Source organism: Palaemon carinicauda, chromosome 35 (assembly GCF_036898095.1).
Source record: "Palaemon carinicauda isolate YSFRI2023 chromosome 35, ASM3689809v2, whole genome shotgun sequence".
NCBI classification, from domain to species: Eukaryota; Metazoa; Arthropoda; class Malacostraca; order Decapoda; family Palaemonidae; genus Palaemon; species Palaemon carinicauda.
In genome coordinates this window covers 9071312-9087921 of record NC_090759.1, presented here as the reverse complement: position 1 = coordinate 9087921, position 16610 = coordinate 9071312, and the positions used below count along the sequence as shown (strand labels likewise).

At 40.0% G+C, this 16610-nt stretch overlaps 1 protein-coding gene across 4 annotated transcripts in view; it reads right to left on the bottom strand.

The window, feature by feature from the left end:
• The window catches only part of LOC137627613 (alanine racemase-like), an 82845-nt gene that overhangs the window by 57382 nt on the left and 8853 nt on the right, over positions 1-16610 (bottom strand). For 3 of the 4 annotated variants that reach the window (XM_068358698.1, XM_068358699.1, XM_068358701.1), the window contains exons 2-3: positions 5684-5886; positions 5152-5310 (exon numbers count right to left, since the gene is read on the bottom strand). In XM_068358698.1, the coding sequence (XP_068214799.1) occupies positions 5152-5310; positions 5684-5886 (362 nt within the window). Of the gene's footprint in view, positions 1-5151; positions 5311-5683; positions 5887-10544; positions 10614-16610 lie in introns of all 4 variants that reach the window. The other variant, XM_068358697.1, reaches the window with a different exon arrangement.

Genomic DNA, 16610 nt, shown 5'->3' with positions numbered 1-16610 from the left:
GAAGCTGCCGGAAGGAACTTCCATCAGGACGACGTGGCTATCTCACCCATAAATAGATTTTTCCCACGTCAAAATCCGTTTTTTCACCAGAGAAATCGACTGTAAAAGCCTGGAGACCTGTCTGCTACCTCTTCGAGAGCACCCTTCTGCAACATAGTCTAGACTTTGGCGCTGAGGGCCAGCTCCTTTCCAGATCCCTTCTCATAGAAGCCTAGATGCACTGGATCCTGAGTCAGGGGAGTTAGAGACTGAATGAACGGGACGCGATACCCTAGGGCGATTACATCAACCTTCCAGGGATCTGCCCCGTGGAGCTGCCACCTCTGCCAGCGGCACTGTAGGCATCCTTCCATTCCACAGCTGGTAGGTGATGAGGAATGCCATTCCTACTGGGAGGGACTACCTCAGCCACCTCCCTTTCCTCCCTTCTTTCCTCTGAAGGACTTGGACCCTTTTTGTCCCTTAGACTGAAAGGAACACTTGAGACACCTTGGAAGGTCCCGATGACCTAGAAGTTGACTGATGAGTAGAGGAAGGGGCTTGCTGAGGCCGAGAAGACTGGGAAGGTCTACCATAGGACAGAGACGTCATGGCCCTATGGAGGAGAAAATCATTAGACAATTTCCTCCATCGTTCAGCATCCGTCTCTATCTCCTCCGGAACAAAGAGAGAAGAACCCTTGAGAGTGGAATTTCTCAACAGAGAGACCTCCACTTTTGGCACCTGCTTATGGAACTGACCTATGACTGTATCCCTTCTCTTAAGTATAGCGTTCACCCACAGGTTGACAACGTGGTGCGACAGAAACTCAAGAGTCCGGGTACCTGACAACAGGAAGGTACTCCCCATCTCCCTGGCTGACTCCTTTGATAGATTATGGGAGTGAACCATGGAGCCTAAGGATACCAACTATAGATCCAGCCACAGAGCAGCCTGCATGGCATACTTCATGCCTCTCAATGTTCAGGAGCTCAACTGCCGATAGCGAGGCCTTCAGAGAGGAGGGGGTTTGTGTGGGAACTCCCTTCGTTAGGGACTCTACCGAAGGGTCGAGGGTCATGGTGGAATGTGGTTCCTCTTCGATCTCGTAGTACTTCCTTTGTAACACAAAGGGAAGTGGAAGAGACCTAGAGGAGGAACCTGCCCTCATGGAACTAGAAGTTCCAGTTTTCTGAGAGATAGCTTTCCTTTTGGCAGCTATCAGACCTTTGGATCAGGGCAAAGCTGCACTAGACCTGGAAGGCTTTTGCGTCTTGAATATTTCGTCGAGAACCATATCCTTCCTTTCCTGGATGGTGGAACCAGGATTGGACAGCCTGTTAATGGCCCTCATACAGGCGAGGACCTGCCAAAAGGTATGTTCTGATTCCCTTCTCCTGTTCGGAATGATAGTTCAGACTGGCCGTCTTTGGAAGATTCTCATCCTCAGAGTGTAAGGGGTCGTTCACCTCCAGGCTTACGTCCAGAGCCTGTGGTAGGTCGGGATCGTCAACTGAAACCGTGGATGGGCCCGCCACTGGGGTCTGCGTCTGTGCCTCAGCCTCCCGAGCTTCCCGTGCTGCGGCATTCTTCGGATTCGTCTTGAAGTCCTTTGATTCCCTATGCACGGGGCGTTCCTCCACAGTCTTAGGAGGGGGAACCTGCGAGGCTTCCAAGAACTTAGACGAAGCCTTGGCGGTAGGAGCTGGAGGCTTCTCCTCTGGAAGAGGAACAGAAACCTGACGCTGATCCAGAGGCATTACCTCAATGTCTTGAGGGTTGAAGGGAGGGATCGCTATCTCCCTGGACGAGCCCATGTCCCTACCCCTCCTAGGATGGATGATGTTGGCATGAGGTGGAGTTACGCCTCTCATGCATCTCTTCTGCTTCTTAGTGATGACCTCCTTTGCTTTCACTGGCATGAAAGGCAAGTTCGCCATATAGGAATCCGAAGTAGCTTGGCCTTCAGCACGCGATCGGGGTGGTGATCTGCGAGCTTTGTCTTCCGCCGATCTCCTTCTGGGGTCTTGACTCCCAAGTGACAAGCTCAACGAGGGTTCCAGAGGGATTCTAAATGTAGCCCTGACTGGAACAGTCGGGGATTGTAGTGGTGGAGGTGCCAACTTCAGAGCCTTCAGGATATTGGACATGAAGGTCAATGCCCATGGAGGAAGCTCTGAATCCTAGGTACACCCTAGAGGTACCTAGAAGTGTCTTTTGGGTGAAACCCCACAAGGATTGCCAGTCGATGGAGGAGATAACCTCTAAGGCAGAGGAACACGTTCCTTCGGACGCTGAGGAAGGTCCGGACTAAAAGGCACATTTGCGAACCTACTAGGAGGCTCCTTGAACCCTTCTGGGAAGGGTGTTGGTCTTCCGCTGGAGGTGGAAGACACAGAAGGGCGAGAGGAAGGTGTTGGCTCCGCACTTGCTTGCGATTCAGACACATCTACTCGCAAGTTAGGATTTGCTCATGAAGTCGCGAGATTCAAGTGCAAAAACTCGAACTTCACGCGTCAACGTAAGCGTTTTGCGAGCAGAAGTGCTCGCAACAGGAGCACTAGGAGCTACAGAGGAAGAGGAAGGGTGCCTTCCTGCTGCTCCAGAGGAGCACCTATGTCCGACAAAGTCGGCAGAAAAGGCCTGAGTAGGAACTACTCTAGAAGGAGAACGCACCACAGCTGGACGCGTCTCCAAGCATCGCGTAGGCGAGTGCTTAGCTAAAACTCCACATGCTGTGATCGACACTGAGGGTTTAGCTAGACACTTGTCTGAGGAGTGGTCAAGCTCATCATTAGGTTTGGTCCAAGGTCGTTTGGAAGGTTTTGTAGAGGGGCTACGCACCGATGGATTGCACGTACGCCTGTCTCTACCTCTAGACGAGGAACTTCTACACCTTGATCGCGTACGTGCGGTTCGTGATCGTAATGTTCGTGAACGCGAGCATCTAGCTCTCGTTCAAAAATGGCATGAACGCCGCGAGTGCCTATTTCGTGAATATGAACGTCGGCCTCGCGAACAAGAACGCTGTTCTCGTGAACGATACCCTCGCGGCCGTGAACGCCGCCCTTGCGATCGTGAGTGTTGTCCTCGCGAGCGTGAGTATCGTCCTCGTGATCTAGATCGTGACGGTCTAGAACGCGAGTGAACCCAGAACGTTGAGACCGTAGAGCGAAGCTCTAGAGCGTGAGCGTCTTCTACAGGAAGAACGCTCTGATCGTGATGACCTACGATCATTACGATCTTCTGATCATCGTGAACGACAATCAGGGGAAGAAGTTCCAGAAGAGAGAGGCGATGGCGATGCTCGTCCCTTAGCGCTGCAAGTGGAAGATGCACTGATCCCTGGAAGATCGTCGCCTGCAACCTGGAGGGTTCCTATGGGAAGAAACAGAGGGTTGAGGGTTAAGGGACGACGAGGTCCCAGGATGGAGAGAGGGTTCGTCATCAGCAGGGGGTCGGAGAGGTGAACAGTCACCTCGTCCACGCGTGGAAGGGCCAGGGGATGGCAACAGATGGACCTCTCACAGCGAGATGTCGACAGCTCTGGAGAAGGATCCCTCACGACACCACGCAGAAGGCGCTGCAGCTCCTCCTTCGAAGGGGGTCCTGAAATCCCTAAGGACGACCACACCTGCAGCAGATCTGAAAGGGAGAATGGCTTGACAATGGCTGGAAAAGAAGTTGCTGCTGTAGGGAAAGCAACAACCCCCCAGTACCCTGGGGTTGCCCAGGAGATAACCGATCTGAGCTCCTACTCGCACGTCCCTTGTGAGGGCGCGTGCAAGAAGGAGCTTTTGACAGATTACGGAGTGTGAGAATGAGAAAGCGCACCACTCGCCCCTGAGGGAGAACAATCGCGCTTAGTCTTCTTCCTACGCTTCTCAAAGATCTCCCACCGGGAGGCAGACCACTCCCTAAACTGTGTAGGGCAAACCCTGCTCGCAACAATGCCCTCGGCACGTCGGGCACAGAGAGGGCGGGTCAGTCTCTAATGACGACATGGAGGTCCTGCAAGCGGCACCCTCTCACCCTGGACACGTTTGCATGGTGAAGGCGATCGCAGAAGGAGAACACGCACACCTAGAAAGAGAAAGCAAAAATCAAAAAGTCCAATGACAGTCAGGAGGAAAGTGGACATGTCAGATTTCTACTGAGCCAAAAGAAAAGGTGATGTCTCTTACCGCTGTGAAAGTATATATAGAGGAAGCCTGGGTACCGCCCCAGCCACCCCCAGCCTACCCGCTAAGCAGTTAGACAGGGTTGCTACCTCACAATTAGAAGTATAAAGGCTACCTCCAGCTGCCGCTGAAAGAATATCCACATAAATAATGAAAGGTTTGTTAGTATAGGAACAAAGCAATTTACAGTTAGTGACATTACTGCTTCATTATTCACATATTCAAAACTTGTATTCCAAATAATTATTGAAGAAATATGATCTGTAATTCAGTCTTCACTGGAAGTGTCCTTAACAAGTTACTGATAAGGAAAAAAAAATACCCAAAATTGTACAGAGCAGCCTATGTGAGGAAACAATATGTATCCATATACTGTACTGTACTTATGTAGTGTGTGTGTGTAACAACAGTACTGTAATATTATTATTATTACTAGGTAAGCTACAATCCTAGTTGGAAAAGCAGAATGTTACAAGCACTAGGACTCCTATAGACAAAAAACTTCACATTTTGACTGTCTAATGGTCTCCCCACTAGCTGTATATAAATACAGTACTGAACACAAAATGAAGGGACAATACCTTCATCAAACTTTCGGATTCTATGAAACATCTCTAGGATTAAGACGTCATTTCTCCTTATCTTGACTATAGTATTATCATCACTTGTTCAAGTATTGTTATAGTACAGTAGTTTGATAAACTGACTAAGAACCACTGGTACGGCTTCCAAATTTAATGTAACCTAACTTTAAGCCACAGCCTATACCAACACAGGATCTCAGAAAAATCCATCGATAACTGTACAAGACCTCTTTTTTTTTTTTTTTTTTGCCACCAACCACTTAACCCAGAGAAAATAAAAACCTGGACCCATGACAAATTTTAAAATGCCTATTCTTTGATTCCCTTGTTTATTACTTTATTTCTAAGTAAATTTACAGATAAAGGTAGCAAGAAAAGAAAATTCTTGATCTTGCCATATTACTTACCTAGTACTGTAATTGGCACCGTGATGCCCTTTTTCCGTAGATAAACACCTTCGGATACAGTTGCGACAGACAATTCCTTGACACCCTTCTCAAGCAGGACACCAACCACAGGTAACAGACCTGAACCATAGGAGGCTCCCTTTACAACACCCATGATCTCTGTCAATAATAGAAACAATTTAAGTCATTGTCCAACTATTTTTGGCAACCACCTACACACAGACATTTCATACACAGTAAATACATTCTACATACATACAGTATATATAGTATAGTACTGTGTATAAAATTACATGTACAAATCTATGAAAATTTATAACTTGGTATTTTAGACTATATTTTCAGATTTATGGTACCATTTGTTGTTTGTAATATTATAGATTAACTTGGCCCAGCATCATCTTAATTGGGATCTTGTAATGACATCTTTAATTCCTAATAAAAACATAATTTTCAAACTCTATAAGGCAAAGCAATGTTAGAGAAATAATCAAAAGAAATTTACCAAGATACAGAAAGGACAGCGGCTTACCGGTATTAGGGCCAGCAAGTCTTTGAAGGACGTCAACATTGTGGGCGACAGAATCCAAATTCACGTGAATGAAGGAAGAAGTTTTTAGCTTGGCAAATATTTCTTGAATCAAAGGCAGAAAAGACGCTGCCGTTGGACCTCTAGTTGTCGTGGGGCTTAGGGCACCGAGGGCGTCCCCGGTCATCGTCGTTATGGCAGGAACTCTGAATTGATAAATTAAATAAATACTGTAAATATTAAACACTGCAAAACAACTGCCAGATGGGGAATATCACAGCAACTCTGCATGATTCTGATGTGAAAGTCAAAATACATAAATACTTAGTGTATTGAATATACCTTATTATAGTAGGCTCATAGCTTTTTATAAAACTGCATTATTATTGTTAATATAGTATTATTTTACATATGGTGCTGCATAATAAAAGCAAGCAAAATAATGAGTTTCCTTATATTCCTCTTATAACAGTAACAGCTATTATGGCTGCTGTCAAAATTTATTCAAGCCGAATCCAAATTTAGTCTACAAAAGAAAAAAAAATACAAAGCATAACTGATGAATGAGAAGAACTGCAATTTCCTTTCTGGAGAGAGAGAAAGAGACAGGGATTTTACTGGGCACCATGAGATTGCTAATATTTAAGTATTAAGTAAAAAATGTGAAAGGGGATTTTTTCACTTTCCAATCCATAAAGCAGCAAACACTACATTCCATATGCATACCATCTTTACAGAGGACATATTCTTCAAGAATTGAGGTTCTTATGATTGACAAAGGGTTAATTGAACTTAAAAACGTGTTGAGTCAGAACTAACTCCACAAGGTACTGTGGAGCCCTTTTCAAAATAGCTTTGACAATATTTACTGTGGAAAGCAATACTCCTCCTCTTCATCCCCAGTCTAAGACAATACAGTTCAGCAGATGTTTCTTTCTTCTACTGCCAAGCTTTAAAATTCTCTCTCTGCTTCTGTTTTTCCAGGATAAATCAACTTTCGTCCCTTCAAGAGGTGAAGCCATATCATTCTCCCTTCCTGTTAATTTTTCTTCATGTCCAGGACCGAAACGGGCACTGTTTCACATATAATTAAGTTTGCTTTTAAAGAGCACGCATTCACCAAGCCAAGAAATCTTATTTTGCTCTTAACTCCACTGCATACTTGTACTTTGATGTTTTTTCTTCAAAATCTAATGGATTTGTCCTTGGGTCATATCCCACATTGGTTCCGTTTTTTTTTTTTTTGCGTAATTTTGTTCACACACACACACACACACACAAAACAATTATTTTCAAAGTACTGCTGCGTAATTGTATTGAGATATATTTTATCCAAAATGTTGCAGATTGATCCTTGGGTCATACCCAACATGACTACCAAAAATTGATACAGTAGTTTTTGTGTAAAGTTACAAACAAACAGGCAGGGGTGAATACATACCCTTCATAAAATATTCGACTTTTGCGAAGGCAACTTACAATATTATTAATCATCATCTCCCCCTACGCCTATTGATGCAATGGGCCTCGGTTAGATTTTGCCAGTCGTCGCTATCTTGAGCATTTAATTCAATACTTCTCCATTCACCATCATCTACTTTGCGCTTCATAGTCCTCAGCCATGTAGGCCTGGGTCTTCCAACTCTTCTAGTGCCCTGTGGAGCCCAGCTGAACATTTCGTGAACTAATCTCTTGGGGAGTGCAAAGAGCATGCCCAAACCATCTCCATCTACCCCTAATCATGATCTCATCCACATATGGCACTTGAGTAATCTCTCTTATAGTTTCGTTTCTAATCCTGTCCTGCCACTCAACTCCCAATATCCTTCTGAGGGCTTTGTTCTCAAATCTACTAAATCTATTGGAGATTGTTTCATTGTTATACCATGACTCATGTCCATAGAGTAACACCCATCTCACTAAACTGATATATAGTCTGATTTTTATATGTACTATAATTTCAGGCAAATTGATTTCCAAATTTTACTTAACCTAGCAATTGTTTGATTTGCTTTTGTCAATCTTTTACTAAACTCTAATTCTAAAGACTCTATATTGAAAATCATAGTTCCTAAATACTTAAATGATTCTACCTCATTAATCCTTTCTCCTTCCAGTGATATTTCATCTTCCATTGCATACTCCGTTCTCATCATCTCTGTCTTTCTTCTGTTTATCTTCAACCCAACCTCATGTGATATTTCATGCATTCTGGTAAGCAAGCATTGCAAATCCTGTGGTGTTCTGCTAACAATGACATTATCATCAGCATAGTCTAGATCTGCTAAATTCCTATCACCAATCCTTCCCCACCATCTCCAACTGTTCTACTCATTACAAAATCCATGAGGAGGATAAACAGCATAGGTGACAACACATTCCCTTGGAGTACTCCGCTGTTCACTGGAAATTAATTTGATAAAACTCCATTAACATTAACTTTGCACTTGCTATGCTCATGAACAGACTTAATCAAATTTACACATTTAAGAGGAATTCCATAAAAATGCATGACTCTCCACAAAATTGGTTGGTGCACACTATTCAAGGCTTTTTCATAATCCTCAAAGGCCATCAAAAGTGGATTTCTATATTCTACCCATTGCTGTACAACATCTCTCAAAATAAAAATTTGGTCAGTGTAACTTCTACCTTTTCTACATCCTGCTTGATCATCTCTCAGCTTTTCATCAATCTTTCTCTCCAGTCTCTTTAGAATAAGCATACTTTATATTTTCCTGACAACTGACCTAAGTGTGATGCCTCTGTAATTATTGCAATCAGTCAGGTCTTTTTTTTTCACCAACACTCCTAACTCCCATTCATCAGGTTTTGTCTCTTCTTGCCACATTCTACAAAATGATCTTGTAAGTAGTCTGGGAGTCACTTCACTTTCAACCAGTATCATCTCGGCAGTTATTCCATTGTATCCAGGGGCTTTCCATCTCTTTAGTGTTTTGATGATAGCTTCGACTTCAAATACAATTAATTAATTCATGGGAACATCAAGGTCTTCATCAGCTTCAGGTATATCAAATCAAATTATTCCCTTCATATCTCCTATTCATGACCTCACTAAAGTGTTCCATCCAAACGTTGTCTTTCTCTATCTTCTGTTGTTATAATAGATCCATCTCTTTTTTTTATGGGCATATGATGCTGCTTCTTTGCCTAAGTCAAGATTTCATTAATAATTCTACAATTCTTACACCATAGCCACTTCCTGAATTTATACCTTTGTCAGCCTCGTCTGCTTTACTGCCTAAATATTCTCTCCAGTCATTCCTGGCTTTTCCTTTGACCTCATTATCAATACTGGAATACTTTGCATGCTCTACCTTGTAATTTTCATTACTTCCTCGAAAACTTTCAACAATCAATTACTGTTTTTGTCTCCTTTTTATAATATCCCAAGTAGCATTTGATATCCATGGCTTTTTTCTTGTAACTGTGTGTCCCAAGACTTCACTGCCAAATGACTGATATATGTTCTCAATATCACACCATTCTGCATTAATTGTCTGCAACATGCTCTAAAAAAAACACGAGACTGCCTAGCTTCTCTTTATTATTATTATTAATATTACTAGCTAAGCTACAACCTTAGTTGGAAAATCAGGATGCTATAAACCCAACAGCTCAAACGGGGAAAAATAGTCAAGTGAGAAAAAGAAATAAAGAAATAAATAGGCCTGAACTATAAAAAGTAATACAAAATTAAAATAAAATATTTTAGGAACCGTAACGATATTAAAACTATAAAACATTTTAAGAACATCAACAACATTAAAACAGGTGGAAAAGAAATACAATAAAGTTATATAAGCAATTCCAGCGCACTTTATCATACTAAACACAGCTGTAAGCTTAGTAAACACATATTTTACGTTCATTCAGATACAGACAAAACAGTACTCAAAGTAGGCACAGAGCCAACCCCCAAGCGTGGATTCGCTCTGATGTCAAACGTTTAGACATTCTTGGCACAACTCAGTGCTCCTTCCTAACACACTGACCAATTAAAATATATTACCCTCTCTCTCTCTCTCTCTCTCTCTCTCTCTCTCTCTCTCTCTCTCTCTCTCTCTCTCAGTAGAAATGGAAATGACATTTCCTCACAAACACTGCTATTGTATACAACCAGACATTACTTTATATAAAAGCATTTGTTTTCTTATCAACCGATCTGTCAATTCCACACGCCGCTTCGAGCAATTCGACTTAGGCTCTGAATTAATAAAGGATGATCAAGTTCTTACTCTTAAGGAAAACTCCAAAAACTGCTTGCAAAAGGTTTTTTGTATACTAAAGCAAATTATTCACGTTCAAACATCTATTCGGAAAAGACCACTGCATATGTTGGCTTATATAGTTAGGCTATACAAAGCACAGATATCAATTAAAGTAGACATAAATGTTTGATCCATGTATGCTTGACTAGCATGTATATACGCATATACAAACACAAGTCTACACGTTTACACCACGTGCCTATTTATACACATGTCAATACAAGATTATATAGTACCATGACCCCACTCGCTATACGATAAGCTCCCATTAGTCACCCGAAAGAAACTGAAGACTTTGTTTTGTAAGTGCGCGCTAATGTGGGGGTAAAAAGGGGGCAATATGCGGTGTAAAATGCTGAATGCCTTCGAATGTATGACCTCGGATAATATAAATGCGAAGGTCCTGTAAAGTTAGTTACAAGCCTTGTTAGTGAAAAGAAGACCAATCAAACAAAATCACTAGACTCTTAACAACTAATGATGAAATGTTTGTTATTTGTTAAAGGAAATCTTTTCTAAGAAAAAATAAATACTAGTTAATTCCCTTAAAACACCCGCTGGTACTTACGAACCTCGAGATAAAAAATACCAAGGACTTTCTCAAAAGACATCGCTGCATCGAAGGCCAATGTTCTCAGACGCTGAGATAAAAAAAAAAAAAAAAAAAAAAACGAGATTTGTACATTTCGTGTAAATATGCCCCAGTAATAGAAATGGCACTTTTCAGTAAGTTTAGGGGAAAAATGTCACAAGAGAAGTTACGTATTAAGAATATGAGAAAAGTCATCATTCGAAATTTGAAAGAAGAAACTATTGCTTTAAATTTTTCCATTCATACTACTACTACTACTACTACTACTACTACTACTACTAATAATAATAATAATAATAATGGTAGATCTACCAACAAAACTTTACAATATATTTCACGGTCCATAGTGACCAACAATCACAATTACACAAATTAAGTTCAAGTTCATATTCCCCCCGAGATGAGCAAACAGAAAAAGTATGATTAACAAAGTAACTGACACGGTATGACAACAAAAGAAGCCTATAGATTTAATAATAATAAAAAAAAAAAAAAAAAAAAAAAAACTAACTCTTGGCAAAAGGTTCAAGGCCAAAAAGAAAATGGATTAAGGGAAAAATTCTGCCCAAAGAACATAAAGTGTGTGTATATTATATATGTGTATATTATATATATATATATATATATATATATATATATATATATATATATATATATATATATATATATATATATATATACATATATATATATATATATATATATATATATATATATATATATATATATATACATATATATATATATATATATATATATATATATGGTCCCGTGTCTGGGCACTAAAATCATATATCATTATATATTACAGCTGGCAAGTTACACAACCTCCCGAGTTCCAAACTCACCCATTTGTTTTTACATAAATCTGTTACACTTGAAAATAATCCCCGAGCTATAACTCCCAGAAAGTAATATTTAAAGTACTGAATATCCAAAGGTTTCTTAGTACACTCAAAACAAACTGGGTAATTATTATTAAGAACTATTCAAAACAACCAATTACTTCGATTCTTAAACAGGGATATGAGAGAGTACCATAAGACACTGGTGATCGAAATAATATCCACTTCACAAAAATAAATTTTCTATAAAAACAATAACAACACTGAAAGAATTTACACCAAAAATTAATTACTTGAAATATTAAATCTGAACAAAACCTTCGTCTAAGCCAAGAAAATATTACACTCCGAAAACTATATAATCACTTGTTTCACAGGAAATTAAATTTTACACATATTTAATCTTGATAATGAAAATAGTTACCTTTAACACTCTAATGAATAAACTCATAGAAATTACATAAAGTAACTAATAAACTTTTAGAGTTTTTAGCTCACACAAAGTTCTAACCAGATAGCAGTACAAATATACTTCACATTTTCACGTACGTATCATAGTGCCAGTTACAAAATTTACACAATACCAGCACTCACCACAACACAGATTTAAAATAATTTTCAAAGTTGTAATAATGTTTTAACACACTACACATGATATACGTGGGGCACAAACTTAACCACTTTGGAGAGGACACGCTCGAGTTACTCGATAGAGAGGATGCTGGTTGGCTCTTACAAAGGGAAAGGCTGGATCTCTTCTGCTCATTTCTAGGGGCACATACAGTATATATTGACTTAGTTATTCTATATTCTTCTAGGTCAGGAAGTCTAGAAGCTTGGGGGTTGTGGCTTGCGGCGTAAGGTTGCCAACACTCAACTATCGAACAGGAGAAACTAACCTCGCTTGCAAGGCAACCCCCTCTCAACAGCTCCGCCCACCCCGTTCTCAGAACATTAAAAAAAAAAGAGAAAGCGAACTCTGGGGTTTTTATGAACCTCTTAAACACATGGCAAATTAACACTTGCATAATCTCCCACAAACATGATGCAATACCATAAAATGACATAAGCCCTTGATCCTACCTCGCATGGTTCTTACTGCATACTTAATCAAGATTATGTAAGACTTTGTAGCAAAATATGTGAAATAAAAAGTCAATTCTTAAAAATAACGTAAATTTACATAAATTGACTTGAATGAAAAATATAATGAAATGAACGACGAAAGTCTTATGCAATTTACATACAAAACCTAAACGACAAAACTTGAACCTACATGAGAGGAACTCGCCTTATGAGCTGGCTATTCATCTCTTGAATACACATACAATGTACATTGTCACAAGTAAAAAATATGTTAAAATACATAGATATTGGAATGATGCTTATTTCAATCTGTCGCTGTGTTGTTTAGCCTACCAGACGCAAAGTCAGGAGACATGGCGCCTGAAAAATGATGATTAGACCCTTTTGCTGTTTTCGAATTCTTTGTTGCAGGCAAGGAGGGTGGAGGGAGCAGCAAAGAGAGTATGTTGACATAGATCTGAGGGGCACATCCATACCTAGAACCCCCCAGGCAAGATGGGATAGACCCCCTAAGGCGCCCATGAACGACACCGCCCAAGATAACTACACCTTGGTGCAGTTTTGAAGATAGTCACGACTAACGGGTAACGTCCATTCCCATTGGTGCCCTTTAAAGATAAGAACCATTAATTTTTATAATGAAGTTTAATAAGTCTCCCTTTGCTGTAGATCTCTCCATCGTCCGAGCCTAAGTTGTATTGATAGATGTAAACCGAGGAGAGGGGACGCAGAGTGAGAACCAGTGTGGTGTGGTTACATCACCTGCCACTGCTACCCATAGGCGAGACAAGCCCTCAAACCCCCCAGCAATGTAGGGGAAATAAGACCGCACAGACTATGTGAGTTAGGCCAGTTAAGTTCGAGACCTACTCGTGAGTGGGCAACCCTCACTAGGCCCACCGGCCATGGTAAACCTATCACAACCATGGAGGACGTTCATACGCCATAAGACGTCTAATAGTTTCTTTTAGTTATGGGCTAATAGTTTCCTTTAGTTATTATCTGAATGTCTCCCTGTCCGCTCTCCCCGCGTGTAATTATTGTGTTGGTTAAAAGTAGATTCCATTGTATTTGACTGATGAAATCATTTAAGAGCCAGCGAGAAACTTAGAATTCTTCTGTTATTCACCCTCAATATTTAAAGTTATATATCACACGCTTTTAAGATTTCTGCTCATTTTAATTGTGAAAATTAACTTACAATAAATCCTCTTATAATTTAACCATCGTCTAATTATTATTATTATTATTATTACTAGCCGAGCTACAACCCTAGTTGGAAAAGCAAAATGCTATAAGCCCAAGGGCTCCAATAGGGAAAAATAGCCCAGTGAGGAAAGGAAATAAGGAAATAAATAAATGATGAGGACAAGTTAACAATAAATCAATCTAAAACAGTAACAACGTCAAAATAGATATGTCCTATATAAACTATTAACAATGTCAAAAACAGATATCTCCTATATAAACTATAAAAAGACTCATGTCAGCCTGGTCAACATAAAAACATTTGCTCCAACTTTGAACTTTTGAAGTTCTACTGATTCAACTACCCGATTAGGAAGATCATTCCACAACTTAGTAACAGCTGGAATAAAACTTCTAGAATACTGTGTAGTATTGAGCCTCATGATGGAGAAGGCCTGGCTATTAGAATTAACTGCTTGCCTAGTATTACGAACAGGATAGAATTCTCCAGGGAGATCTGAATGTAAAGGATGATCAGAGTTATGAAAAATCTTATGCAACATGCATAATGAATTAATTGAACGACAGTGCCAAAGATTAATATCTAGATCAGGAATAAGAAACTAAATAGACCGTAAGTTTCTGTCCAACAAATTAGGATGAGAATCAGCAGCTGAACACCAGACAGGAGAACAATACTCAAAACAAGGTAGAATGAAAGAACTAAAACACTTATTCAGAATAGATTGATCACCGAAAATCTAAAGAGACTCTCAATAAGCCAATTTTTTGTGCAATTAAAGAAGACACAGACCTAATGTGTTTCTCAAAAGTAAATTTGCTGTCGAGAATCACACCTAAAATTTCAAAACAGTCATACAAATTTAAAGAAACATTATCAATACTGAGATCCGGATGTTGAGGAGCCACAGTCCTTGGCCTACTTTGTTAGGATTCAACTTCATACCCCATATTTTGCACCATGCACTAATTTTAGCTAAATCTCTATTAAGGGATTCACCAACCCCAGATCTACATTCAGGGGATGGAATTGATGCAAAGAGAGTAGCATCATCAGCATATGCAACAAGCTTGTTTTCTAGGCCAAACCACATGTCATGTGTATATAGTATGAAAAGTAATGGGCCAAGAACACTACCCTGTGGAACACCGGATATCACATTCCTATACTCACTATGGTGCCCTCAACAACGACTCTTTGAGATCTATTACTTAAAAAATCAATAATAATGCTAAGAAACGACCCACCCACTCCCAACTGTTTGAGTTTGAAAATAAGGGCCTCATGATTAACACGGTCAACGGCAGCACTAAAATCAAGGCCAATCATACGAACTTCCTGACCACAATCAAGGGATTTCTGTACAACATTGGAGATTGTAAGGACATCACATGCTCCAAGGCCTTTACGAAAACCAAATTGCAAACTAGGGAATATATGATTACTTTCAGCAAACCTATTAAGACGTTTTGCCAGAAGACTTTCAAAAACTTTAGATCGAAACACTAAACTAGTTAGTTTAGCCTCAGGAAAACATGAATGAGGAAGTTCAAGTTTTTCATTACTCTGTTTACTGTCAAAAACATCAGCCAAAGGGTTGCCTTTTCCTTTGGACAGTGAGTGACTGAGCCATCTGGTTTAAGTAAAGGAGGAACTGTTGCATCTACACCAAAGAGTGCAGATTTAAGGATAGACCACCATTTATGTTCCTTTGTTGTACCAGAAGGGGTTTCTTTTATGGTTAAATTGTAATCCTTTTCAGTTGAGGCATAAACTCTCTGAGCAAAAGCTCGAAGCTGAGTATAGTTATTCCAAGTCAAATCTGACATGTTACCCTTCCAAAGATGATAGGCCTCCTGCTTCTCCAGATAAGCACGTCTACAATCATCACTGAACCACAGTTTGTCCTTCACTCGGTACCTTGGCACACGAGAAGGGACTATATTCTCATTTAAAGGGACAACAGGATCTACAATAGTATATAATTGTGACCAATTCAAGCACAAAAGATCATGCAAAATCCCATTCCAGTCTGCTTGGGATTTCATATAAATTTTACAAGAGTATGATATATCAGGGACAGGCTGCTCAGTCTTCACTACTAATGAAATCAAGGCATGATCAGATGTCCTGACTGGAGAACCAACTTTACTGGTTATGATGCCAGGGGAGTCAGTGTATACGAGGTCCAAGCAGTTACCAGACCTGTGGGTAGCTTCATTTATGATTTACTCACAGCCTGATTCAAAGGCTAAAGTCTAAAGCTCTTAAGCCAAGGCAATCTATAGGAGAGATAGAACTTAACTACTCCCTATGGTGAGCATTAAAATCACCAACAAAGACAAAAGAAGCCTTTCTATCATCTTCTTGTATCTTAGCCATAATGGTAAGAAGACAAACGAAGATAGAATCATCCATGTCTGAATTCCGGTAGATCGAACACAAAAGTTGTTATGCCTGCCACAAACTTTTATTACCTGAATCTCATGACATCCACATTGATAGCAGGACTTATGAGAAGCAGGATACTCAGTCCTATTATACACAGCCATTCCCCTGGCCCTAGGGATGGCATCACGTTTCAAAATTATTGGTTTCTTAAAACCATGTTATAAGGAGCTCAGATGAGTGCCTCATATTAGAAACCAGAGTTTCTAAGGACAAAAGAATATCATACTGTCTGGACGCAATTTTAAGGTCTTGAATATTTGCATGAAGATCACGAATATTGCAATACAGAAGACGACATTGACGAAATCTAGTACGTACTGGTCCCGGATTTTCTCAATGTCTACAGACAGCATAAGAATTAATAAAATAAAAAGAGGCATCATACTTGAAAATTAGATTAACAAGAATAATTATAACAAAAACAATATGTACAGAATTATAAATAAAGTGATTG